Here is a 27,867-nt window from a genome sequence, read left to right as displayed (position 1 = left end):
AAGAAAAGGTGGGGGGAAATAACCTTTAAGATTTACTAGTCTCTTGTGAATTTACCTTTTTAATGAGGCGTTTGTGCTCATGTGCCATGCCTCCTCGGCCACACATGTCAAGATCTGTATGTGGATGTGTGTGTGGATGTTGAATGAAGCCAGGAGACTTTCAATCACATGATTAAAGATTCAATGTCAGTTATATTAATCTTGATATCCTTAAAATTTCCAAAATATTGTTGTTTGCCGTTATGTTCAGTAGACTTCTGGGAATGCTTCCTGAAGATTAAGTATTTCGGTTTACATTTATAACTGTGATGTTAAAATTTGTTTTTACGGTAAGGCTTTATTGGGTGAGCCATACAGTATACTGACCTCCTGTTAGGTCCTATACATATCTTGCAGAATGTAAAAATAAAAATAAAAAATTGTTTTAGAATCTTATAACAGCTGTAAAAAGGGGTGAAAAAAACTGTACCGTATTTGTCATGCAAGGCCATGAAATCTTTTACGTAGATGTATCACTTGAAAGAAAAGAATAAAATTCAAATACAGTGTTTTATTTGAATCATCTTGGATGTTGGTTGTTATTTTACTTAAAGCTGCATCAGCTAATTTTAAACTCTAGTGCCTCCAAATAAAGGTCTTCAGTGTTGGGTTTGCAGGTTGTTCCGTTGCCCCAATAAGGACAAAACATAAACAAAATAATTGATGCAGCTTTAAAGGGTAACTACTGTTTTTGTTCAACCTGGACCCTATTTTCCTATTTTTTTGTGTCTAAGTGACTGATGGGAACAACAATCTTTGACATTGGTCCAGTAATAAGCAAGATCACTGCGGGCGAGGCAAAACAAGCTACAATGTAAGTTAATAGGGCAATTGTCCAGTTTGTATTTTACCTTCTTCACAAAACTGCTTGTTTTGCCACTGACAGGCTCAGATACTAAATAATACAACATTATGGAAAGGATCCCTTCAGAGATAGACCTTTAAAACCTCTTTGAGACCTTTCTGTTTAACCAGAAACAGCTCTGAAGTCGCTAGCGCTAAACCCACCAGACTCCATTTAAAAAAGCAATACTTTTAGCGTGTATAGAGCCAACATGTTTTCAAATGTAAATCGGAAAGCTATGTGTTTATTTCAACCAAAACTAGAGTTGTGATGGTTGGAAAAGTGGAAAGACTACCAAAAAAGTTTTATTTTGTTGTTTTGACTTTGAATGAAGTGTATTTTACGATGCTAAAATTACTGTTTATTTACATGGAGTCTGGTGGGTTTAGCGAAAGCAATTTCGCGGATGTTTTTGTTAAAAAAAAAAAAAAAGATCTTACTCTTTAACAGAAAGGTCGACCTCCTTAGAAATCCTTTCCATAATGTTGTCAGACACTTAGAATATTAATCTGAGCCTGTCAGTGGCAAAACAAGTACTTTTGTGAAGGTAAAATACAAGCTGGAAAATTACCCTATTAACTTACATTGTAGCTTGTTTCCCTGCTGCCGACTGCAGCGATCTCGCTTAATACTGGACCAATGTCAAAGATTGTTGTTTTCATCAGTCACTTAGACACAAAAACATAGGAAAATAGGGTCCAGGTCGAAAAAAACAGTAGTTGCCCTTTAAGACAAATGTGTTTTTCCATTTAAAAAAAAAAAGTGTAGTTTTAACATTTATTTTTTTGCACACAATGCATTTGTACAAAACAAGGTTTATTTCCCATGATTAATTTATATTAAGCATTTCTGTTTCCAAAACATTTTAAGTGACACATCATAGACATTCTTGCTTGCAGCTGTGGTCTGGGGTTAATGCCTAGCTCAAGGGCGACCTGTCACAGAGGACAGGAGTAAAATTCAGTCAGAGGACTTTTAACATCAAGATTACTACCGCCTGGGTTACAGCCCTCTTTAAAAGGAACACGCCGACTTATTGGGACTTAGATAAGTCCATACATACCCTTCTCATCTCCGTGTGTGTTGTAACTCTTTCCGACAGCTCCACCGGTAGCTTAGCCTAGCACTACTGCTCCGAATAAGTGACAAAATAACGCCAACATGTTCCTATTTACATGTGATTTGTACAGTCACAGAGTGTACAAATAAGAAGGTCACTGAGACACAGCCATCTAACCGTATATAAACTGGGAACTATATTCTCAGAAAGGCGAAGCATTTCTACTCTCTGCTCGGGGCTTCTCAGGTGCTGCAAGCATATCACTCTGCCCAAGTAGCAGAAGTAGCAGTGCTTCGCCTTTCTGAGAATATAGTTCCCAGTTTATATACGGTTAGAAGATGGCTGTGTCTCAGTGACCTTATTTGTACACGCTGTGACTGTACAAATCACAACATGTAAATAGGAACATGTTGGCGTTATTTTGTCACTTATTCGGAGCAGTAGGCTAGTTGGAACCGATTACCTTCAGGATCCGTGCTAGGCTAAGCTACCGGTGGAACCATTGGATAGAGTTACAACACACACGGAGATGAGAAGGGTATGTATGGACTTATCTAACTCTGGGGGTTACGGTGAATAAGATAAAGTCCCAATAAGTCGGCATGTTCCTTTAACACAGCACAGTAACATAGTGTTTTATTTTTTATTTTTAGATATTGGCTAAATTGTACTGAAATGGTCACTGAACTTTTCGCTGCTTTGTATCCTCACTGTTCAAGGATTTGGTTAGTAATGCTGCTAAATTTAAGCTGCCCTTTTAAGCCATGCCACATAAAAAAATAAATAAAAAAATAAATAAAAAAAAAACACCACCTTCACCTTCAGTCCCATGTACCTGTTCACATAGTGAACTCACTTGAGACAATAAGCACTATGACATGTGCATTGCAAAAATCGTTGTACATAAAACCAGATTAGTAATAATAATAATAATAAAGTAAAACCTACAATGTCAAAAGTTTTGGTTAAATCTCAAGCAGTGTGCTGATTGTAAATACCCTGACATTAGAATGTAAAAGTGATTATGGCATTTTATTTAAAGCTTTAGTGCGTAACTTTTTGATAAAAATGAATGTCCGTTACATTCAAGCCATTGCCAAATTAGTTGCTACAAAGCTAATTAAAACTATCAGCTCCACACTGCTCGAGTGAACTTAATTACCTCTTCTGAAGAGTACATGATGTTTTTTTAATCCTCATGGGGGCGACAGAAACTACGCACTATAGCTTTAATTGAAAATGTATTTGATCTTGTTTAACATGGTGTACTGTATATTTGTCTTAACACTGGATTCTGGCATTATCTACAATCTGACAGACCAACTGTCATGAATCCCGCTGTCTGAGTCTGTTTTCTGCCTGAGTTGCCTGTATTCTGTCCTGGAGTCTGTTTTCCTGAGTTTCCTGAACGCACCCTGTTTGGTTGCCTGGCGACGAAGCAAGGCGGGAGATCTCTCAACTACCCACACCTGCATCTCATCAGCTACCTGCACACCTGGTCCTGAGCATCACCTCTCCACTTCTTAAGCTCCAACTTTCTTGCATTTTCTCATTTGACAGTATTTTTAATGAAGGCATTGCTTGAGATTGAACAAAAAAATGCTGACATGTAGCATATTACAGAACTTTAGAGTGGCAAGGTTCGTGCAATCCTAATAACAGTTTGCTTTCATCTGAAATCGTTCATATTTCATTAGTTTGCACTAGAATTTAGCTAAAACCTACCTACATCAAATATACCAACATGTCTGCGCTTGTTTTTAAAATGTGATTTTCAGTTGTTTTTTTTTATTTCTTATTGCTGTCCATCCCTGTCTGTCTGTTATTTGTTGTATGTTAAAGTGTATGTTTTATGTGCTGCCTTCTTGGCCAGGGCTCACTTGTAAAAAGATTTTAATCTCAATGTGTTTTTTTTTGTTTTTTTCTCCCTGGTAAAATAAAAAAAAGGTAAAAAAAAATTGAGACCAGGTTAATCAAAGCAGTTTAGGATATCTTTTAGGCTTAAAAATACAACATAAAATATTAACAAATTACTGCAGTCTCTGAATACTCATATTCTGTACCATGTGACAAAATAACAACATGGCTCACATTCAGGGCCAGAGCAGTTTCTAGTTTCTCACCCAATAGTATAAAAAAGTGCCTTTAAAAAAAAACCCAAAGTTCATCCCTGTAATAACAAGTCCTCAAGGCATGGCATGAAAGTAACAATTTACAGTCTCTTGTTGTCCCTCCTGCACGTCACTGGTACGAACACTCCATCATGCTTCAGACAGCACTGCAGTAAAGAAAACTGCAGTCTTTAATAGAAACTTGTCCGGATTACCAGCAGCCTCTCGTTGGGGACAATGGACTTAGGTGAGTCAGACCTTTGGTGGAGGTACTGGCCTCAGAGCCTAGAGGACAAACCGAAAAGATTTGGTTGTTGACTAAACTTCAACGAACAGTTAGACATTTTCTGAAATACCTTTATTGGCTTACCTTAGCTTAGTGTAAAGACTGGAAGTAGGGAGAAACAGCTAGCCTTACTCTGTCTGAAGGTAACACAATCCACCTAGCAGCCCTTCTAAAGCTCCCTAATTAACTTGTAAAAAATGTGTTGGGCTATTTCTTGGCAGGTGTCAGAGGCGGAATAAACAAGCAAGATATAACATTAATTAGTGAGCATATAGGTGCTGGTGGGTGGGTTTTGTTACCTGTTTTAAGTATTGATGCTAAGCTAAGCAGCTGCTGCCTGTAGCTTCATATTTAGCGAACAGATGTTATACTGTATTAATATTCCCATCTCTTGGCAAGAAAGCAAATAAGTGTATTTATACCCAGTTTGTGTGCAGCCACAAGAACACACACCAAACTTATTTTTCCCCACAAACTTTTGCTGTTGCAGGTTTTAACAGTTGTATGCTACTATCCCTGTATGGATGTGATATGATTGCTATCATTGTTGTATGGCCTGGCTCAGGTTAAACTATTTGTAAAACGAACAAATACAGAGAATGAATGCCATAGAACTTTCTTTTATTATCTAGTTTGACAGTCGGTCATAACAGAAAAAGAACATAGATAAACTACTTTAAAGTATATTTTTTCGGGCTAAATTATTGGTATCGGATTGGTGCGTAGACTCGCCGATACGATACCAGCATTTTAGGCAGTATGAGAGGCTTTTCTGATACTGGTATCGGAACAACTGTAATGAAACTATTCCTATTCCAAGTATGTTCGAGTTTGTTTGAATAACATCAACGTTGTGTCAGAGACCTATGAACACTTTGAAGGAATCACAGTTACCTGGCGTGCAGCTGTGTAGTTCTGGCTTGGAGGTTTCGGTCTGTTGCCTGCCGGAGGTGGCGGAGGTGGAGCTAGTTTAGGTTTTGGTCTTCCAGCCTAAAAAAAAAAATAATCAAGTATTTGTTAGTGAATGCATTTCATAGTTATATGATGTATCTAAACTCAACACTTGTAATACTGTATATTCCAACACATTACCTGCACTGGCATGGGTTGACTAGGAACTGGCCCTTTGTTCAGGTGGTGAGTGAAGCTGGTCACTGCTGGCTGCTTCCTTGGGGTGTGTGCCCTGTTAGAAAATGAGAGATTTATTCTGCAATGCAAAGGTGAGTTTACAGTATAGCCACACCAGGACCTGCAATAGGGGGATGATTACTTACGTTGGCAACATGGGACTTTGTCGTTTTTTCCAAATGAATCCTACCACACCAGCAATAGCACCTAAAACCACTAGTATAACTGTCACTGCGATGGCAACAGCAGCTCCTGCAGAAATGGAATAGAAATCAGTTTTGTTGGGATGCAGTAAGCCGCAAAGATGAATTCATTAATCCAACTATTTTGATTAATCAACTATTTTGGTAATCGATTAATCGGTTTGATTTATTTCTTGTGAAAAGGAAAGTACAAATTCTCTGATTCTTAAAATGTGAGTATTTTCTAGTTTCTTCACTCCTCTGTGACAGTAAACTGAATATCTCTGAGTTGTGAACAAAACAAGACATTTGAGGATGCCATCTTGGACTTTAGAAAACACTGCTCGACATTTTCCACCATTTTCTGACATTTTACAGACCAAACAACTAATCGATTAATGGAGGAAATAATCGACAAAGTGCAAAATCAGTGATTCAAATGCATTATTAGTTGTGCAGAAAGCACACATACTTGTTTCTACACTACAGACTGTGTTACTGTAAGAACAACGGTAGGTACTGTAGGTCTCACCAGTAGAAAGAGAACTGGAAGCTCCATTGTTCACATTGCAGTGAGGTGGCATCCAACCAGGCTCACACTGACACTCACTTCTGTGATTGCACACCTGAAAGAAATCTTGCCATTATCACATGTTATCACATGTTGTGTTTAATGGCACCATGCAGCAGCTCTGATAATGCATTATGGCACCATTAAACACAACATCCAAACTAAGTAGTTTGGCTCACCACAAATGTTTATTACAGTTTACAGTCAAAAAGATTTACCAGACTTGCTACATTTAGAAGTCAGATAGAACATTCAGTCCCACTCAGTCCCAGTCTTTCCATTTCAAAATATTAAAATTGTTAACATAAATATTTAACATGTATTTATTTTTTTTATCTGCAAGTGTGTGTATCAGCCTGATTTGGTACATGCAACTTTTAACAGATTTCTTTCAGACAAATTCAGTAATCCACACATATCCAACACCAGACGTGGAAATCATTTGCACCTTCCTACAGGATTTAAAACAAGTCTGTCAGTTCTCTATCAGATACAGGAAAGCTCGCTGTGGAATACGAGCATTTATATTCCAACACAAGTCCTTAAATGTTGTCCTCCTCACAGTCTTTAAATTCAGGATTAAAGCTTATTTGGTTAGACAAATGACTTGAAATGAAAAATATTGTGTCCTTCTCTTTCCTTCTCATACCCGCGACCCGAGACAGTTGACATATGTACTTCATTTTATTGTCACCACACATAATTGTTGGCTTTTCTTTTTTCTTATTTTCTCCCGTTTGTTGTGCTGATATGTTTTATAATTTTAGTGTTCAACATTTTTATAATTTTTTTCTCCAGATGCTTTAAAATATGAATAAAACGTCAAAATTCAATGAAAGTAGTGAACTACTAATTATTTTACTTGTAAAGAGCATTGTATGGACCCATCCACGTTATTTTTTTGGGCGATTTGGTTGAAGGAAACCCAAATTTCTGATATAGAAACTTTTTGAAAATGGGTCAACACTTTTAATACTTATTGTTAAATTTAAATTATTTTGTTAAATAATACAAACTAAACTAAGCTCTGAGCAGTGTTGGCATATACTTACAGCATGGCCTCCGCATTTTGCTGAACAGTTTGTATTTCTGTACGCTGTGTCAAGCTCCACACACTCATTCTGGCTGCACACCTTGAAATAAAATCCAGTCAGTGACAAAGCCATTGCTTACTTTGATATACATTACAGATTTAGTGCTGCGACATGGTAGATACAGGTGGATGTTGAGGTGATTTCTCGATTGATTGTGGTGCAATCATTAACACAAAACACATGTACAGAATGAATAGCTGTATAAAAAAAGAAAGGAAAAATAAATGTGTATTACCTTTCCATCCCCACATTTAGTCCCAGTGTCCACCTGCCCGTAGTCCTGGGTGTAGTCTGCAAAGAAAGCTGCCTTGCAGTCACTGATCCTGACCATGCGGCCATAGTTTGGGTTGTCACTACTGCTTTGGCAGAACAGCTTCCCACAAAACACGTCTCTGCAAAGGAAGACAGGATCAAAATCTGTGCTCATTCACTTCCAAGCCAATTCCAGATAACTCTGCAAACAAATAAACATTTAGTCCAACACAGATACTTTACTTTGATAAGTCTGCATATTAACAATATGCAGAGTCACTATCCTGCTGTTTGTTTTGCTGAGACTCACTGTTGTGAATCTGTTACATTGCATTCTGGAAAAAGTCTGAACAAAGTCTCTCTCATGTGTTCTAATTGGTATCATACATTTGTATCATAAATCGTTAGACAGTTTTCCTTTCTGACGATGTGTCTGTGGGAACCTACCTTGAACCAATCCTCCTCTCCTGTGGAGCCTCTTTCTTATCTATCTAATTCCACGTCATCGGAAGTATATGGAGCGATTGTTAGAAAATGTGTATATTCTTGTGTATCTCATTAAACCTTTAGAACATTGTGAACTCAGTCTCGCATTGCCAGACCTTCCTCCACAGTGCTGCGGAGGAGGGTCTGGCTAGTCCACACAGCATTCTGGGATGGGTTGATAAAACGTGCTCTGGTTTATTGGCATTTCTTTAAACCAATCACAATTGTCTTAGTGGCACTATGCCACGGACAGAATGACGGTGCAGCTGCAAAATAGCCTCGGGAAGAAACTTGTGCATGTACGTTCAAAAATTGTTTCAGTCGTGCAACAGAAAACTCAGATTGGACAGATAGTCTAGCTAGCTGTCTGGATTTACCCTGCAGAGATCTGAGGAGCAGTTAACCATAGTCCTCATAAATCCACCAGAGTTTAAAATGCCAACAGAAAGGAAGAGGAAGGTGTGGGACATCCGGCCGAAAAGAGGTTCATCCGGCGGAATTTCTGGCAGCACCTGATCAATCCCAGAAGTGGAACGTCGTCGATAAAGACTATTGTGAACTTAACCCTGCTTTGTGTCACAAACACCAAGGGGGGGAGGCAGATATTGAACTGGAGAGAGAAGCTGAGAGAGCAGATGAATTTATGGATTTGAGGTTCCTGAATGACATTTTGCGCTTGTCTTTTGGGATAGGAATGGGGATGTTGATGTCCATGATGATTGCAAGATGGTCTGAGATATGGATTTTGATGCTGGAGAGATGATTTACTTTGAGACCAGTGGAGCAGACCAGGTCGAGGCTACGACCATGAGTGTGGGTGGGGAAGTTAACATGTTGTAAGAAGTTGAAGCAGTTTAACAGTTCCAGAAATTCAGTGGCAGATTTGCAGCTGATGTTGTCGATGTGTAAGTTAAAATCTCCAAGGATGAGGACAGAGGGTGATATAGCACAGAGCTAGGTCAGGAAATGCGAAAAATCTGAGAGAAAGGTGGGGTTTGGCTTGGGGGGGGGGGGGCGGTAGATAACTGAAGTGACGAGAGGACTGGGACCAAAGAGTTTGAAGGTGAGATGTTCAAAAGACAGGGCGGCTGGGATGGATATGGTGGTTATTTTAATGTCCTTTCTGTGAACAGTGGCAACGCCAACTCCCCGTCCCTCAGTACGTGGTTTGTCTGTGTGGGTGAATCCTGTTGGTGTGATCTGGTTGAGTGCGCAGTAGTCCAGGGGTTTGTACCAGGTTTCGGTGATGCAGAGGAAGTCCAGTTTGTTGTCAGTGATGAATTCATTCAAGATGAGAGTTTTATTACTTTATTAGCGATTGAGTGTTGAGCAGGGCTATTTTCAGATTACGTTATTTTGGGAATAGTTGGGAGGACTGGGGAAGGGGACAGAGGTTGAGCAAATTGGCATGCTGTGAATTGCTGTGTTGATGTGATGACAAAATACGGTTTGACCATAGTAAAGACGACATCTCTGACTACACACGTACTAATCATTGAATATTTCTACTGTACCAATTTAGATATTTTACAAAGTAAACGACCCACAAAACAATTGTGATCGGATGGTTTCAGAAGACTCACTGTTGCTGGCAGGGGAAGTACTGGTCGTTGGAGATACGTCTGCAGAAGGCGTAGTAGGTTCCTCTGGTGTTATGGTTGTAGCAGGATGGAGGGGCCTCTGTAGCACCTGATGGAAGGAGAGGATTACATGTAGCCTTTCATATGTCTTTAGGCTCTTTTTAGATAGCGCGGGATAGTTTACTTATTCAAATTAGGGCTGCACCTAACAATTATTTTCATAGTTGATTAATGCGTTGATTATTTTCTCGATTAATGTGTGTAACTAAAAACAAAGTGAAACATTTTTAATTTCCCCTTGCGGTATTAATAAAGTATGTCTTCTCTCTCTTCTGTCTTAGTCGATTAGTTTTTTGGTGTATAAAATGTCAGAAAATGGTGAAAAATGTCGATCAGTGTCATAGACGAGTGAAGAAACCAGAAAATATTCACATTTAAGAAGCTGGAATCAGAGAATTTTTACTTAAAAAAATAAAAATAAATAAACAAAGTAAAAAATAAATAAATAAACAAAGTACATAATCCCTCTCTTGCTATAGCATTGTTTATTTACAGAAAACTAACATTTCGGTTAGTTCAAGAGTAGTCTATATCCTTCACGTTCCACTTCTGCGATTGCTCCGATGCTACAGGAAATTCCGCCAGATGCATTTGTTTTACGTTTCCTTCCACTTTCTTTGTGTTGGAATTTTAAATTCAGTGGATTTATGAGGACTATGGTTAACTGCTCCTCGGATCTCTGCAGGGTAAATTGAGACAGCTAGCTAGACTATCTGTCCAATCTGAGTTTTCTCTGTGTGGAAGTTGTTTCTTCAAAAAACTTTTTTTAATAAAAAATGACTCAAACTACTTAATGGATTGACAAAAAAGTTGACGATGAACGTAATAGTTGACATTGAATAATCTTTGCAGCTCTAACTCAAATATTATCTAATTTCCCTAACAAAATAGTGTAATATAAAATGACACACAAAAACAACCAATGCATAATACATACGTAAGCAGAACAGGACACTCACTTAATCCGTACAGTTTGACACACTGGTTTGGCCTCTGTGGACACTGGCCGTTGTAGCAGTATCCCAGGCCACCATCGCATGGGAGGCCATTCACAGCAAAGACATCCTCAGGACAGGTGGGGTTCTGCCCATCACAGTACTCTGCCAGATCACAGTCATCATGCTGCCCGCGGCACTCCCTGGACCGAGGCGAGATCTGTGTGGAGGTGGGAGTCACGGTACGCTCCATCACATTACATATCAGGTTATAGATCATCTAATTATGTAATGCTTTACAAGTGTACCGGTAGGCCTATGTAAAGCATAGGGCTGGGTACCGAATTAAGAACTTTTTAGGCACCGACCGAATTGACTCTAAAGTATCGAGAATCGAAAAATGCCTCGTCATTCAATACCAAATTTCAATGCCTAAGGAGCAAATCTTATTAGCGTCAGTGAGCCAATAAGCATGCAGCATGCTTCCACCAAGATCTAATAATGCTTGTGATTGGCTGTCTTACATTACACGCCGTAGAGACATGCAGGGAACATTCTACGTTACACAGAGACGGTTCGCGTAGTAGGAGCTGAAAATTAAATAAAAAGATTTGTGCCGTAATGTGTAATGTTATTTATTTTTGTTTTATTAAATTGGTATCGGAAAATGAATCGTTTAGCATCCAGTATCGAAGTCACGATATTGGTATTGGTATCGGTATCGAATTTCTTTTAACAATAGCTAGCCCTAGTAAAGCACTATGAAACTGCCTCAGTGTATAAATGTCCATCCATCCATCTTCGTCCGCTTATCCGGTATCGGGTCGCGGGGGTAGCAGCTCCAGCAGGGGACCCCAAACTGCCCTTTCCCGAGCCACATTAACCAGCTCCAACTGGGGGATCCCGAGACCAGGTTGGAGATATAATCCCTCCACCTAGTCCTGGGTCTTCCCCGAGGCCTCCTCCCAGCTGGACGTGCCTGGAACACCTCCCTAGGGAGGCGCCCAGGGGGCATCCTTACCAGATGCCCGAACCACCTCAACTGGCTCCTTTCGACGCGAAGGAGCAGCGGCTCTACTCCGAGCTCCTCACGGATAACTGAGCTTCTCACCCTATCTCTAAGGGAGACGCCAGCTACCCTCCTGAGGAAACCCATTTCGGCCGCTTGTACCCTGGATCTTGTTCTTTTGGTCATGACCCAGCCTTCATGACCATAGGTGAGGGTAGCTCACCTATGGTGCTCCTCCTAGAGTGCTCCTCCTAGAGTGCTCCTTTCCAGCACCTTGGAGTAGACTTTACCGGGGAGGCTGAGAAGTGTGATACCCCTGTAATTGGCACACACCATCTGGTCCCCCTTTTTAAAAAGGGGAACCACCACCCTGGTCTGCCACTCCTTAGGCACCGTCCCAGCTCTCGCCGCAGCTTCAGCAATGGAAACTTTGAACATTGTCCACTCGGGTTCAACGCAACCAGCCTCCACAGGGATGCACGAAAAGCTCCGCCGGAGGTGTGAGTTGAAAGTCTGTCGGACAGGGGCCTCCTCCAGACGTTCCCAATTTACCCGCACTACCCGTTTGGGCTTACCAGGTCTGTCCAGAGTCTTCCCCCACCCCCTGACCCAACTCAGGGTCAGATCGGTTGACAGCTCCGCCCCTCTCTTCACCCGAGTGTCCAAAACATACGGCCTCAGATCAGATGAAACGATTATAAAATCAATCATTGACCTTTGGCCTTGGGTGCTCTGGTACCAAGTACACTTATGAGCATCCCATGTTAGAACATGGTATTCGTTATAGACAATCCATGACTAGCACAGAAGTCCAACAACAAATAACCACTCTGGTTTAGATCAGGGAGGCCGTTCCTCCCAATCACGCCTCTCCATGTGTCTCCATCATTGCCCACATGCGCGTTGAAGTCCCCCAGCAGAACTATGCAGGACTCCACTCAAGGTCTCCAAGAAGGCCGAATACTCCGAACTCTTGTTTGGTGCATATGCACAAACAACAGAGTTTTCCCTCCCACAACTCGCAGGCGTAGGGAGGCGACCCTCTCGTCCACCGGGTTAAACTCCAACGTAGTGGCGCTCAGCCGGGGGCTTGTGAGTATCCCCACACCCGCCTGGCACCTCACACCCTGGGCAACTCCGGAGAAGAAAAGAGTCCAAACCCTATCCAGGAGTATGGTTCCAGAACCGAGACTGTGCGTAGAGGTAGGCCCCACCAGATCTAACCGGTAGCGCTCCACCTCCCGCACAAGTTCCGGCTCCTTCCCCCACAGAGAGGTGACATTCCACGTCCCCAGAGCCAGCGTCTGCTGCCCGGGTCTGGTCCGTCAAGGCCCCTGACCTTCACTGCCACCCGTGTGGCAGCGCACCCGATTCTCCCACAGTTGGTGGGCCCATGGGATGGAGAGCTGTATAAAGGTGTATAAATGTGCCAGATAAAAAAACAACCTTGCTTTGCCTAGGTTGTAGTGCTGGCAGGGTAAATGCACCCACCAGCTTTTAGCCCCCATTTTATTTAACCAAGTTAACCGAGCTTTTAAGGCCAATAACTAGGGGCTGTCTTCAATTAAAGAAATTCTTTGTCGACTAACACTCATACAATTTTGTCGACTAATCGAGGATTAGTTGATTTAAGATCAGATCTGTAAAACTGAGTTTCTCCAAAAAGAATCATGCAAAAGCGCCACTTTAAATCTTGTGTTTACCAGAGATGTGCTCATAAGTTTCTTGGAAAGGAGTCATTTAGCATGAGAAAAGCATAAAAAATGACTTAGTTCAAAATGACCAATTAGTCGACTAATCAACTAAGAGAGGGCGGCCCTAACAATAACCACACATTATAGTTATATATTGCTCGGTTATGTTGTAACCTTGGTTCTCTGAGTGAAGAGATCATCTGTCCAGCTGTAGGCCGCTCAGAGACGGTTCCGATCAAACTATCAGTGATTCCACGCCAGCACAGGTGCATAATAGTGCGTGGCCGGGAAAGCCGGTGTGCTTTAAAGAAGTATCCACGTACCTGACCTCAGGGGGATCATCCCTGTACATATGGAATATGTAACGGTGGAGAGATAGTCTCGATACGACAGAGAACATGTATGTCGTATGCCATTGCTTTTGGGAAAATATAATTTTTTTAAAAATTACACACAAGTTTTTGTTTTGTCAGGTTTCCTTTAACCTGCCCTAACTGGTGGCATGAATAAGTTGAGAACACAGCATTGACATATCATCACCTTTTAAATTTAATATGGTGACCTTATAAGCAAACAGTTGAATTTTTGAATTACCATTAATTTGGAGTCGTGGTTCTGGCCACCTAATGAATGTAAGTCCAATATTCACTCTCTGTCTGTCTGCTGAGCAGGTAGTGTACAGTGCAATGGGCTTTAGAGCTTTTTTTTGATGAAAACAGCTGACTAATGAAGCTTTGCGAACCACTGTCTTTATCTTCTGAGCTCACTAGATGGCGCTCTCTGTTCAAAGAAAAAGGTTAAAGGAATGGCAATTCAGTGTGTTTTCAACCCTTTGTTGAATAGAGAGCGCCATCTAGTGAGCTCAGAAAATGAAGACATTGGTTCGCAAAGCTTCATTTGACCATCACTACAGCTGACCGCTGCAGCCGAAAACAACACTATGAGAGCAGTGAGAGTGAACCACAACAGTAAAGCTGTGGACCAGACGGATAAACAATGAGCTGAAATTTACTATAAAACTCTGTAAAGCTGAAAGGAGCTGCAAATTGAGGTGCTAATTCTCTGTAGGTACATGACTATGAGAGACCCCTTTTACACTGTCAATTAAAAAAAAATACCAATTAACCACTTTGAGGTGATCATCGGCTGGAGGTCATAGGTCACTTGCTTTATTAAGCATTTACTAGGGTAAAATACTAATACAGGAATACTGGAAAAAATGGATGATACTTTTTGGAATGTTTTAAAAATATATACTAAGGCTCTACATGGAATAATGATTTGTTAAAAAAAAACTTGTTAAAAAACCTCAAAAATACATGTACTCGTTTCCCCTCATTGAAAAAAGCTGACTTAAAATGCAAATATTTCTCATTTTTCATTTTTCAAAGTTCAACTGCTGGACACGAGATGTCTCCTACTTCACTGTAAAGTCCATTCTCAGTGTCTGAGCAGTGGAAGTTTCATGTTTTCACATCACACTCAGCCATGCTGAGAAATACAGAGTGAGTTTTGTGGAGCTCATAGTCTTAATTAACTTTGTATCAACTCATTTGGCAATGGCTTGAATGTAACGGACGTTCATTATTATAAAAAAGTTACGCACTAAGCTTTAAGAAATGCATGAGAGTACTCCATTTAGAATACTTGTAGTTGTAATACCTTATATCCCCACTAGAGGGCTCTAGCAGATCGAACAGTTGGATCAACATACTCAGTAAAGGAAAATGCCATGGAAAGAAATTACATTTAAAAAATGAAAGTCACTGCAACAGGTACAGCTGCATTTATGATTCATATCTACTCACCTTACAGTCACTACAGCACTCGCCTTCAGAACACTGAGATCCCTCCTTCAGGGTGCAGGTGGTGGCATTGCAGCATGGGTTAATGCACTCCTATAAGGATAACATATAACTCATTAGGCTGTTGTTAATCCTTCTCTTTATTATGTTGTGTTGAACTTATTACTCATTATGTTCCTCTTAGGAATGTTAGGAAGTTACATTTAAGACGTTAAGACCTTTTTAATACCACCTAGGATGATTTTTTAAAGATTTATTTTATGGGCATTTCCACCTTTAATGAAAGGTCAGCTCAGACATGAAAGGGGAGAGAGAGGGGGAAGACACGCAGGAAAACCGTCACAGGTCGGACTCTGCATCAGGGAACAAACCTCTATATATGTGCGCCCGCTCCACCAACTGAGCTAACCAGCAACACAACTAGGATGAAATTTAATGCCAACTTCACGTCCATATAATAGAAAGCCTGAGAAAATAATTATTTCCCAAGTAACATTACCTGAAGTTAATAAAACACTTTATCATAATACTCACATTCATATTTACTTTGTGAGGGGTGTTTGTACTTTAATAACACAATGAATAAAATATTTGTCTATTATTATGTCTAATATTTCTATATTACTTGATTTAGATAACTTGTTTGTGGTATTGTTCTGCCTGTGGTACATAAAAAAACACGGTGGTAAGGGCCTAGGTTCATGACTTAAAACTTTTTTTTTTGTCCTGTGAAAAACAGTTTATTTTATTTTAGTTTTGACTTTTTTATTTAAGTGTGTTTGCTTTTAGTATAGTTTCAGTTTTTTTTTTAGAAAGGTTTAGTTTTAATTTAGTTTCACTTGACTAAAAATGCTTTCCACTGCTTATTTTCGTTTTAGTTGACTATAATAATCCTGGCAGGAATCTTCAGCAACAAGGCACTCCTACTGCATGCCTTTGATTAGGAAGAGGGTGGGGTGGGGGTGGGGAGGAGCACCCAAGCCTATGTGGAGCCTGAGATCATGGTTTGTGCCTCTGCTGAATACCAGCAGAAGCAAAAGCAGGTCTGAACATATTTACGGCTCTTCCCTTGAGAATGAACTTAGTGAAAATTACAAGTTGTTTAACTGTTAGGTGCTACATTACAACTGATGTGAAGGTGGAATGTACAAAAGGCATCAGCATGATGACAATTTTGATATCAAGATTCACAATTTCCTTAAAATAATAAAAGTACATATTAAATAACTGTAAAACATATGTCCAAATTATTCTAAAAGGCAGGATGATTATAGAGTACAACATTTTTCAAGGGGCAACATAGTTGAGGTGCTGTACACAATTAAAACACAGCACACAGTGAGCAGTTAGTAGGCTAGCTGAGATCAACTGAACAGCGGCCTAATAAAAGAAAAAACAGTTTCTGAGTCCTGATGTACCGGCTATAAGATACCAAAAAATACAAAAAAAACTCTCTCTGTATTTCTCAGTATGGCTATGTTTACAAAATGGTGTCGTCCGGCGACTTTTGCACGCAGAAGCTGGAGTGATGCGTTACTACGTCACCGCTGAGAAAGTACAACAGCAGCGTTCAGCTTTGGAGACGAAGAGAACATAAAAACTACAAGATAATGACCTCTTCTGAAGAGTCCATCGTGATTTTTTTTAATCCTCTGTGTCCTCCTTGATTTAACGGGACGCTACTAGCAACTGTGTGGAGGAGGGGGGGGGGGGGGGGGTGGTGTGCGATCACTGAAGGCTTGCATCATGGGGATGCGCCGAAAGTGTTGTTGTCATTACTTAGAATTTCTCATAGCTTTTAAAAGAGTTTTAAGATGTAATATTAGTTCACTGGGCTAGTGTGCATATTGCAACTGAAAAGTGTAAAGATGATTTTCAAATGTGTTAGTGCATGTCAAACAGCCTCATTTTCATAATACCTCTGGGGAAATAACAAACTAAAAGAGTCAAGATCAGACAAAGGAAACATGGTGTTGAGGCTTACTCACAGAAAATAATGGGCTTGAGGCAGATACTCAGATACAAAATCAGTACAGGGAATGCATTTCACTCAGTATGCTGTCAGACATATTTCATATTGCTACAATGTAAGATATTTGGTATATTTGCATACACTCTGTATTTTAAACCGTAATAATACTAAGGGACAGCAGTAAGGCTTATACATTACTGAGAGACAAAGGTGATAATAAAGGTTTGAATATATACAGTATAATACATTTCCTCCAGAGGAATCAAATGCTTGTTTAGTTTATTTACCTCCACACTGCCACAGTCACACTGTTCGCCTTTCTCCACAAAACCATTCCCGCAGACTGAAGGAGCCTCCAGGGTTCTGTAGTCTGGTTTGTCCAGCAGGCAGCTGGGGCTGCGGCTTGTCAGGTATTTCTCGTAGTTGTTGCTGCTGCAGCTACTGAAAGTCCGAGGAATATTCCAGCTGAGGGAAGAAACATTTTCCTAGATTAATCCAAAGTCATATTCTTTAAACTACAATTAGACTTTTTTATTTTTTTATTTAACCTTGTCTGCCTTTATTTCTTTTAGCCTTTCAACAAAGCCTCAGGGAGTGATTCTAGTTATTTTTCACTACCAACATTGTGACTTCTCATAAGAGGAAAAGCCCGGGTGTAAGTAATAACATTATTCTGTTATTAAAGTGTCCCACTAAATCATGACAGTGTGACAGTCCAGAACACGCAATATGAGGACCCTGAAACCAAAGAAGCTAAATGCTTTCATTATCATTTTATTATTTACACCTGTGCTTTTCCAACTGTGACATGTTAAAATGTCTTCTGTTGAAAGAGTACTCCATCGATTTAGCCTTTCACTTTTATAACACCGTTGGACTCATGATGGACAGTTAAAATTCTGCAGAACCATATATATCATAATATTTATTCCTTCCTCTTCAGCTAATGTCCGCTAGTCTTATGCAGAGAAGAGGATCGGCTACAGAGGTCTGGTAAACTCACTTCTTTCTAACTCCTTACCCCCCAGATTGTTTTCATTTTCAAACTTGTAGTGAATGCTAAGAGGGAAGTTGCCGATTTTCAACCGGCTGGCGAGAGTCACCCGGTTGAAAATTCCAGCAGGTAAACAGGGATCTCCAGGTATGGCAGTTCATGGAAAATCTGCAAACTTTCTATTAGCGTTAGCTAGCTAGCTTGGTTGGCAAGGTGCTACCGAACGCTGAACAAGACATTTTAGGCGACCAAAGTGTGAAAACACACAGTGAGAGGGTCAAAGTTTTAGACACAAACATGACAACACCCAAAAACAAGTTCACAGCTCTTTTAATGTACACAGGGCCATTGTTAGCATTGCTAAGCCTCTGTCCTGATTGACAGGTCGTGGTGTAGCCACACCCTAAAGCATCCACTGTCTTATTGTCTATTTTAAAATAAATGGGACCATAATTTACAAAATGAACATCATGTTGTATTAAAGAAGACTTGAAACTAGCGACTGAGGCCATGAGCTAAGTTTAAAAATGTTTGCTGAGGTAATAAATCGAGTGAGAAGTACGGTAATTTTCCCATAGACTTCTATAAAAACGGACTTCTTTTTGCAGCCAGTGAAGTCACCCCCTGCTTGGAAATTGACTTGACTTCACTTTTCAGACCCCGAAGCTTCATCCAATTTATCAGACTACACACAGCTCCCTCTAGAGCCACAAAAGGCTTGATCCAACTTTTTTTCACATATATAGTATTCCCCAAGACCTGTAAACAGACTTTGATGTGTTAAATTGGTGGGGTAAATTTCACATTGTATGAAAACTATGTCATTACATGCTTGTTAAACAACTCTTACTTCAGTGTCTGACCCACTTTTATCAATACACATTTTGATTAAAGTTTTTTACTTTTCTTACCTGAGTGCTGCAGCCATGATGCAGCTTTCACCAGAACAAGCACAGGCGCTTGAGTCATCATGGTCCATGCCCAGGTTATGGCCCATCTCATGAGCCAGTGTCGCTCCAATGGCGATGGCTCGGTCATTGTGATCCTGAGAGGTGGAACTTTTTCAGTTTAGTTACTTTTATCAGCATTTTACATTAGTTTAAAGCAAGCATGCACCAAGATTCACCTTCCACCTTGTGATTTTGAGTTTCCTTAATCCACTATGTTTCTTAATTTTCAGACCACAATAATGTTCCCACGACAGTCTAGATGTGTGCTGCACTACAATGGAAGAATTTCATGTGAAAAGGGTTACACAGTACTCTTCCTTTTTAAAATAATAGATAACACAGGGTTAGAATTTTGTAAAGAACTTTGTTGGCAAAATAATGACATTTTAAAGAATGGGTTGTAAATATTTAATAGTGTTCTGACACTAAAATAAATATGCAGAGTTGGGAAGTGACTTTTCAAGCGTCAAGGTGGTAATTAAATAAATATATGTTGATGGGAGCATCTGGTGTGCGAACTCTGTTTCCATCTTTAACTTGTTCTTCTGTCCAGCACCTAGTATTTATTGTCTGGATGTGCGCGCTTTTGTAAACCTTTTTACAAATTAAAAATTTGATGGTGCTAGATGAAAGGTTAAGGGACCACCAAAGTTATTACATTTCATCCTGAGGGGGACATAAATGTACGTCTAAAATGTACCTCGTTCTTTTTTCTTTTAGACACAGGTCTAAAACCTCATGGCAATACATACAATAATTGTCGAAACATTTCATTTTAAACCATAAACATCAACCTCATAGTGGTGCTACAGGAAAAACTCCAAAAAGTCATTAGGATACATCATCTGGGAACCATCGATTGTCTTTACAAACATTTAATTAACATTTAAATATTAATACCTTGGTTGCTAACATTACAACCAGCCAAGACTATGGTGTATAATATATAGCAACCAAATAACAAATGGAACAAATATTTCTGTCTCTCAGAAACACCTTACCTGTACTACTCCAACAGAGTGACCTGAGCAAAGAGTCCCAATGAAAGCCAGTCCCACAGTTGCGCCTTCAAAGTCAATACCACTAAAAGACAAGTGATGGCAATATAAGAAACACATACTGTAAATTAATTGTGACAAAACCATACCTATGTTCATCTATTCATCCATATATGGGAAGCCGTCAATACCAAAATTGAATACTTAACTTGCACATACATACCGGTACTAAGCACTTGCACACACATGCATACTTTCATGCACATACATACATACATACATACATACACATGCTCGTACATATATACACAGACATGCATGCATGAGTATGAATATGAGTATGTATGCATGTGGTTCCTTAGTATGTATGTATGTGTGTGGGGTAAGAAGTTGGGGTGGTTGATTGGTCGGGGTGGTTGGTTTGATGTGGTTGGTTGGGGTTGGTGGTTGGTTGGTTGGGTCAAACAAACATGTGACTTTCACCAAGGAGACCCGTGTTCGTGTCCTGTCAACTTTTGTGACTTTTTTATGTTGACTTCTTAACTTACATTTGTAACTCAATTTACATAACAAACATACTTATTTTAACCCAAAACAAAACAAATAGGAGCAAGTTTTAGGATGCAATTCACATCTAACTATTTAATTTTTGTAAGAAATAATAATAATTCACTGGATAGAATTTATAAATAAACTTGTCTTGACCCTTCAGAATTAGAATCACATGACTGCAAACAGTGTAGCAACTCCTGGTCAGATGCAGTCAGATGCAGTGGCAGTTTTAAACATTTGTGAATCAAAACAAAACTACTTGGTTAGGTTTACCTGACCTCCTACTGCACGCACATACATCCATACTTATGCATACACACACACACACACACACACACACACACATACAGTACATACTAAGCACACATACAAACATACTCACACTAATATACCCTCATACTCATACCCATTCACACGGTATGCATGCATGCATATATGATGTATATGGATGAGAGTATTCATGTATATGCAAGTGCTTCGTACCGGTATATATGTTAGTGCAAGTCAAGTATTTAATTTCGACCTAGGAGACTTCTCAGATCTACATCCATCCATCCAGTTCTTTGTTTATACTCTAAATATAGATACCCACTATTTGAAATAAACAAATCTCTACTGCAGGTAACACAGCTAGATGGCTGGCATCAGCAGTTTTGTGGCTTTCATTTAGTTACCGGTAATCATCTCGTTTATTTTTTCTTGATATCATTGAAAGTAAACAATTTTCCCAAAGGTTTGATTTGGTTATGAAATGACACACCACGTCAACATGAACTAAACTGGCATTTTTATTTATTATTTTGTGTGACAAAATAATTAAAAGTATTTTAAAAGTCTCTGTTCCATCATGTTTTCTTTGGCTGATTGTTTATGGGGAGGAGCTTGAGGTTTTTAACAATTAAGGTCAACAGCTCTGGTAAGCCTAAAATAACTTTTAAATATCTGTGTGTTTAGCTTATCGAGTACACACGGTTCGTCCTTGTGATTGAATTGATACATGCTATTGTTTGAGGGCCTGTAATGCTACTTGGAGGGAAACGTGTGTGACTGTCATTATATAGGCTTCTCTGTATTTATCTGAAATTTGAATTTGCGAACAAACAAAATTTTGGGACAGCAAATCTAGTGTTGAAGCCAGCAATTGTGGTCCAATGTGCAAATACACACGTTACACAATCACAATGTGGAAACTTCCATTGCAAGTATAATACATTGAGAACTGATGCACCAAAGTGGTTAAACTTGTGAAACAATACATGACTGCTTGTGCAATTTCTTCTTTTATTTAACAAGAATTATAAACTGAGATAGAGAATTCCCGATGCCTGACCCATGCCAACTATTTATCCAAAGAACTACAACAGTGAATAGGAGAAAAACAGTGGGAGTTAGTATGTAAGCAATATAAGTCTAATAAAAACACATTGTTAGAGACATTTTAAATAATCATTTTCACAATTAAAGGCTGTTCAGACCTGATAAGATGTGCATTGTCATGCTTTTTCCTTTGCACCAGCTCAGTGTTCCTCCACTTCATGAAAGCATCCAGGTTAACCCCGGCTGGGGGGGTCACAGAAATCTGGTCACCATTGGACCAGATTTCCAGCCCCACCAGAGCAATGAAGGTCCTCAGGGGCTTGTATGCCTGAAAGCAAGCAGGACCAAACCATAGGAAAGGTTACATATACACTGTTAACTTTGTTCAAAAAGGAGACCAAACTATCAACGTTTAGGGCTATTGTTGCAAATACAGACGTCACAAGATATAAAAATCTATAGCTTAAATGCAACAACAACAGATATTATCTAGAGACTGCATGTGGTCACAAAAATGACACAGTAAATTGCACCTGACAGTGGTTAAGTGTCATTTGTGCTCTGGATTTTCCCCAGAAATAGCAAAAGCACTGACTCACCATGTTGACAAAGTTGACCATTTCAAATATCCTCTTTCTCAGCTCTGTCTGATCTCGCTTCATCTTTACATACTGAAACACCATGACATCATGTTAGAGTACTTCACATCCTGTTTCTCAGCAGTGGATTCATGATAAATTACCCGAGGATTTATCACTAAAATAATATAATATTCATATCCTACCCAAATAGTACAAAAAGGGTTTGTACATTGTGTCTGCTAAGATTTACCAACACGTTTAGTCATTTAAAAAAAACGTGTGCAAAATTAGGCCAGAAAATTAGTTTCTTTTTCTTTTTTTTGCTTTTCGGGGTTTCACATAAAATTTCCATGTGAATATCTTACCACACGATTATCAGCAACAAGGAAGAGCTCAACATATTTCTGTTGTTGGACAATGGAGATACCCTGGAGGAGAAACGAATAAAGTAGATTAGCTTAGTCCTTTTTTAAGCTTTGTCAGGTGTGTTTGGTCTTGTCATGTAATTACTAGACTGAATGATGTGTTGCAGGGTGTTATGACAGCAATGGCGTTACCCCTGATCTTGAGCGACTCCGGCCTGTTGGAGGTTCGAAGTCGGCATCCCAGCTGGTGTTGGTGACACCACAAACTGCAGGTGTGGAGGTTTTGTTATCAAAAGTCATCACCGCATGATCCCCCTCATCCCCTCCACCAGACAGCGGCTCAATCAGGTACCTCTGGGCAGACATTCTGAAGTAACCCCTAAACCAAGATCATGCCAGTTAGTCTTTTAGTTTAACAGACATTGCTTTGAGGCAGAAATAAATCCATTGGTTGAGTCTTACCTCAGTGTGGAGCCAAAAGCCAGATTTATTTTTTTTTCAGAGCAGATAAACTACCAGATGATCATACATGAACATGAACTTAAAATTGGAACATTGTTTTAGCAACTATGTAAAGTAGTAAATGTAGGCTACTTAGTAGGGATGTAGCGATGCATTGTAAATCGGTTTAAAATCAATATAAATTTATAAAGCTAACAACGGGAAGGATCTTGATGCAATTTTTTAAACCAAGGGCATAATCTACTTTTGATTTCACTTGTTGCTCAGACGTCACTACGTCTTCTTAGTTTATTTATTTAAGGTGATTTTCTTTTCTATTCATTTAGTTATTTTGATGTGGGATTTGTTTTAGAAATATATTCTATTATTTTGTTGTTGTTTAACTTTACTTTCATTGAGTAAAATTAAAGAGAAGATGTTTGAAGGCTCACCTGAGTCCATCACAAGTGCTGATGCTAACCGATGATTGGCTGTCATTCACAATGCTCCCATGATAGTAGCAGTGATCCTGGAAAAAGACATGAGAATGATGACGCGTTATCAAATAAGAAAATCTAAACTATCTAGCATTTACTCACATAGTGGCATGGCTGTTCAAAAGTCAAATAAATGTTCATGTTCATAATCTTTTAAGAAGCATTTTAAGACCGTTTAAGACATCAAAAAAAGACATTTATCTATCACTTACGATGTCATTTGGAGTTGTGGTGACTTGAGTCCCATCTTCTTGGTAGTAAGTTTCAGTGTAGTCTTTTGTGAGTAATTCACTGATAATGAAAATAATTAAATTAACAATGGATTAACAATTACATGACTATTCTATGCCTACAGTTCATATGTCTTTGTTTTGGGATCTATGAAAACACACCAAATGTTCTTATTGAATGAAAATAACTGAATTCAACATTTATGGCGTTTTTTCCATTACGTGGTACCTGATCGACTCGCCTCGACTCTACTCGCTCTTTTGGTTTTCCATTGTGAAAAAAAGTCCCTGGTACCTACTCAGCAAGCTGAGGCGATACCAAAAGGTGACGTGAAAACCTGCAGACTGATTGATGGGAGAGAATCGTCGCTAATCACTGCGTCATCATTGCTAGCGAAATTTTTAAATAGTTTAGCCAGCTGTGTTTTTTTTTGCTGCCTCCAGCTTCTTTTGAAACACAATTTGTCTTCTGGCTGTGGCAACAGCCACATGCCGAGAATCAAAAACCACACGGCGTCGCTGTGACGATCAGCCACACTTGCATCACGCATGAAGCTGTACTTAATCTGCAATGGAAAAAGGAGGCCGAGCCGAGTAGAGTTGGTACTAGCAGTGGGTAAGCGCCATTAGTTGCACATGCGTAATATGGGAAATCTAAATCATTTCAAATCTGTGTTGGTCACAATAAATGGCATGGCTTTTAGTGTGTCTAATGGTGTGGTGTAAATCAACCAACAACCAACAACATGAAAGCCCGCACATTTTGTGAAAAATAAAAGAGAAGTAAAACCAGGATGTAGACCTGAAACACCGTTTGAAACATTTCCTCTACTTACATACTACATGTTAAGACTTGCTTTGTCACAGATATAACAATACAGTGAACCAGCAACAGTGGTGTGGTTCTCTTCTGAGTGAAGATGCTGTTAATGCTCAACAAGTGATCAATATTTTAGCAATTCTTTAACACTTAAAAAGTTGTTTATTACCATTGAGTATGTGTCTTGTGGTGCCTGATACTACACAGCTGCATGCCTTTAGGGAAATGAGATTTGTTTACTTACTTATTTTTTTCTAGTTGCATTTCAATGTCTCTTCCTCCCACTGTCATTGCATACTTAATAGTCTCTGGCCTGAGAAGCTGCAGAAAAGAAAGATTCATTCTTATTTTCCCATAACTAACATCACAACCATAGCTTGGAGGTGTATGCAAGACCAGATGCAACAGAAAGACGTACCTCTATATGTCTTTTTCTAACTGTGTGAAGTCTGACAGGTCGAACCACCTCATAGTCCTTTACATCTTCAAAGTCATGTCCATGGCTTTCTGTGGAGTACAACATACATCATATAACTATGTGATGAGTAAGACTATGCTCATTCAACGCATTCACATGAACTGGTTTGTATGATATCGTACGAAAACGTATGCGCAACAGTTCGTATGATATCTTTCAAATTTAGGGCGAGCGCCAGCCGGTTGTTTCAGAGGCCGTTGCTGTTGAGTGTAATAGAAAAAAGATGGTGGTTTGGATTAAATAACGAGTCCACTAGTACTCCTTGGACAGTGGTGGCCGAAAGGTTAGAGAAGCAAACTTGTGACCGGGAGGACGTTGGTTCACACTCAATGCAAAATGTGCTTTCAAAAAAAAGCGTTTCCGTGTGGATGGCTCCTAAATCTAGTTGTAGAAACAAATTATTTATATCAGTCTTCACAGCAGATTGGAGATAACATCAGGGCATATTAGTGCTAGCCTTGCGCCGCCTTCCTAAGTACTTCCGCTCAATTTTCATTTTCCTTCAGTACTCCGTCTAGGTTTGCGGTATATTTGTGGGTTTTCTCCGGTCAAATTTGTACCGGTCCAATCAGCGAACAGAGGGAGTGGCTGAGAACGATGACGTTGAGGTTGTGCGCTAGTTTGAGTTGTAGTTCCGTAATGGCGGCGGAGAAAGATGCAAGCGAAGCCATTCGGTACACTGCCGAATATCCAGAAGCCCGAGCAAGAACAATCTTTGCTGAGTGTTGTTGGTGGCCATGGTGTTGTGGCCCTCCTCCCCACGGGGTTTGGGAAAAGTTTGATTTTCCAGCTCGCTCCGTTAGTGGTGAAAGAGTTGGCTAAGGCGAACACTAGCAATGCCAAGCCGATGTCACGACCAAGCGTTAGCGATTGGTTATGGCTCTGGGCAGATCCAATAGTTTTAAACTTCAACAGAGTACCCGTCTTCAAGGAAGTTAACACTTGTCAGTGGAGAGAGGCCAGACTCTCTGTACAAATGAAATGTACGAGAGTCTAGTAGGACCAGGCTAGATTAGTGCAACACTGTTTCTTAACCACCCACACAGGCTGTAGCTCAAACACTTGAGTAACCAACCTGAGTAATTATGGGGTTTTCTGTTGTCTCTGCTTACTAACACATGACATATTGATATGAAGTGTATACAGTATCAACACAGTACCTGAAGCTCTGCCATGAAAACTAGTTCCCTTATATGACTAATCAAGTTAAATAGGCCTGCTGTATTTTGGTTGTACTGTATGATGATCAGGCAAGGGTGTACTTTCCACTGGGGATGAGGGAGATGTGTCTCCTCACTTTAAAAAATCACAGCATCTTTATATATATATATATATATATATATATACACACACGACCATATTAACTTCTGCAACCAACCATTCCAACCTATTCTTACAAACATGGTATTCCCTAGTTATCAAAAGCTGCCCCACAAGGAAATGACTAAGTCACTGTGAGTCATGGTCAACTGTCAGACAGGTACGCAGTAGCACCTGAGAGAGTGGGGGCTTTGTTGCAATCTCAATTTCAGCCTTGACAGTATGTCACAAAATTAGCAATGCGTTAGTAATTCCCACTAATGTTTCTTGCCTCAGGAAACATTATTAGATGGTGTTGAATCTACTTACTATGTTGCAAAAGCAATTAGGGGTTATTGCCTAGTAGGATCTTACACCAGGCAAGATAAAGGCACAAACACTCTGCTTGGGAATTTTTAACTTGAGCTTGAGTTTTATTATCACTGATGCAGTCATGGTAAACTCTGCTAAAGGTTGATCAACCATATGTTCAGGTGGAGACAGATATAATTAATTATACCAAAACTGAAAGGTATAGTTAAATATGGTAAAAGAAAATCCACATTCATTTTATTTATGATACAATATATCATCATATTGGATCATGTGTTTTAGAGCACTTTTTTACTTGCTATGCTCAGGAACAGAAACCCATAAGTTAAACTGCTTTGAATAAATAAACAAATAGGATAGGACAAACCTAGGCTTTAGTTATTAATTACCCCCTGTGCTGAATGGAGGTAACAGTATCCAGTGACTTACCTGAGTGCTTGAGCGAGGCATTTAGGAGGATCCACAATAGGAGCGTTCCTGTCATTGTCCAAGTGCAGACAGTCACTGTAACAGAGCAGATCGGTGCTCTGATCAGGCTTTATGCTGTCTACCTGCCTGCTGTGTTGCTGCACTCACAAGGCCACACCTTTGCTGGCCTTCCTAAACCAGTCACAGCTACTTCCTCATTAAAAAAAAAAAAACAGCGCACTCACAACCGGCCTGAACACGCCCCTGCTTCTCTCAAAGTATGCAGGAAGAATACGGCTGAGAGCATTGTGGTTAAGGTTACATGTATTGTATGTTGCAGTCTGCCACATTAGGTTTCATGACATACTTTCAAGTCTGGCAGTCCTCAGGATTTACACTTACCTTTTTGCTGAATCAAATTTTAGCCGCTTCTTCTTTTTTTGCATATAAGCCATAAATCAGCAGTTTGACTCATCCGGTGTTGTGGCTGACTGAA

General features: G+C 39.7%; 1 protein-coding gene across 2 annotated transcripts; it reads right to left on the bottom strand.

The window, feature by feature from the left end:
- Positions 1–56: 56 nt before the first annotated feature.
- adam28 (ADAM metallopeptidase domain 28) lies at positions 57–27,867 on the bottom strand. Of its 2 annotated transcripts, XM_078250365.1 has the most exons (23): positions 27,774–27,867; positions 27,393–27,467; positions 25,272–25,360; positions 25,098–25,174; positions 24,016–24,094; positions 23,759–23,835; positions 23,058–23,244; positions 22,866–22,928; positions 22,519–22,590; positions 22,078–22,247; positions 20,054–20,135; positions 19,014–19,147; positions 17,396–17,573; positions 15,140–15,229; positions 10,653–10,848; positions 9,637–9,742; positions 7,551–7,707; positions 7,274–7,354; positions 6,183–6,276; positions 5,615–5,720; positions 5,433–5,523; positions 5,235–5,330; positions 57–4,339 (listed from the first exon to the last, which is right to left on the bottom strand). In XM_078250365.1, the coding sequence occupies exons 2-23, from the start codon at positions 27,445–27,447 to the stop codon at positions 4,307–4,309; spliced, it is 2,313 nt and encodes a 770-aa protein (XP_078106491.1). In that variant the 5' UTR covers positions 27,448–27,467; positions 27,774–27,867; the 3' UTR covers positions 57–4,306. The 2 variants fall into 2 exon arrangements, with proteins under 2 accessions (XP_078106491.1, XP_078106490.1); XM_078250364.1 differs by lacking the exon at positions 27,774–27,867 and having other exon boundaries at positions 27,393–27,524.

Source organism: Sander vitreus, chromosome 5 (assembly GCF_031162955.1).
Source record: "Sander vitreus isolate 19-12246 chromosome 5, sanVit1, whole genome shotgun sequence".
In the NCBI taxonomy this organism is placed as follows: domain Eukaryota; kingdom Metazoa; phylum Chordata; class Actinopteri; order Perciformes; family Percidae; genus Sander; species Sander vitreus.
This window is presented reverse-complemented; position numbering and strand designations above follow the sequence as displayed.

Bases quoted from the DNA above. Each gene is read 5' to 3' on its own strand.
- adam28 (XM_078250365.1), bottom strand. From the start codon at position 27,447: ATGACAGGAACGCTCCTATTGTGGATCCTCCTAAATGCCTCGCTCAAG. The intron at 22,929-23,057 runs GTAACGCCATTG...TTTCTCCTCCAG, and splicing joins GGAGTCGCTCAAGATCAGGG to GGTATCTCCATTGTCCAACA. The intron at 5,331-5,432 runs GTAATGTGTTGG...TTTTTTTTTTAG, and splicing joins GTCAACCCATGCCAGTGCAG to GCTGGAAGACCAAAACCTAA.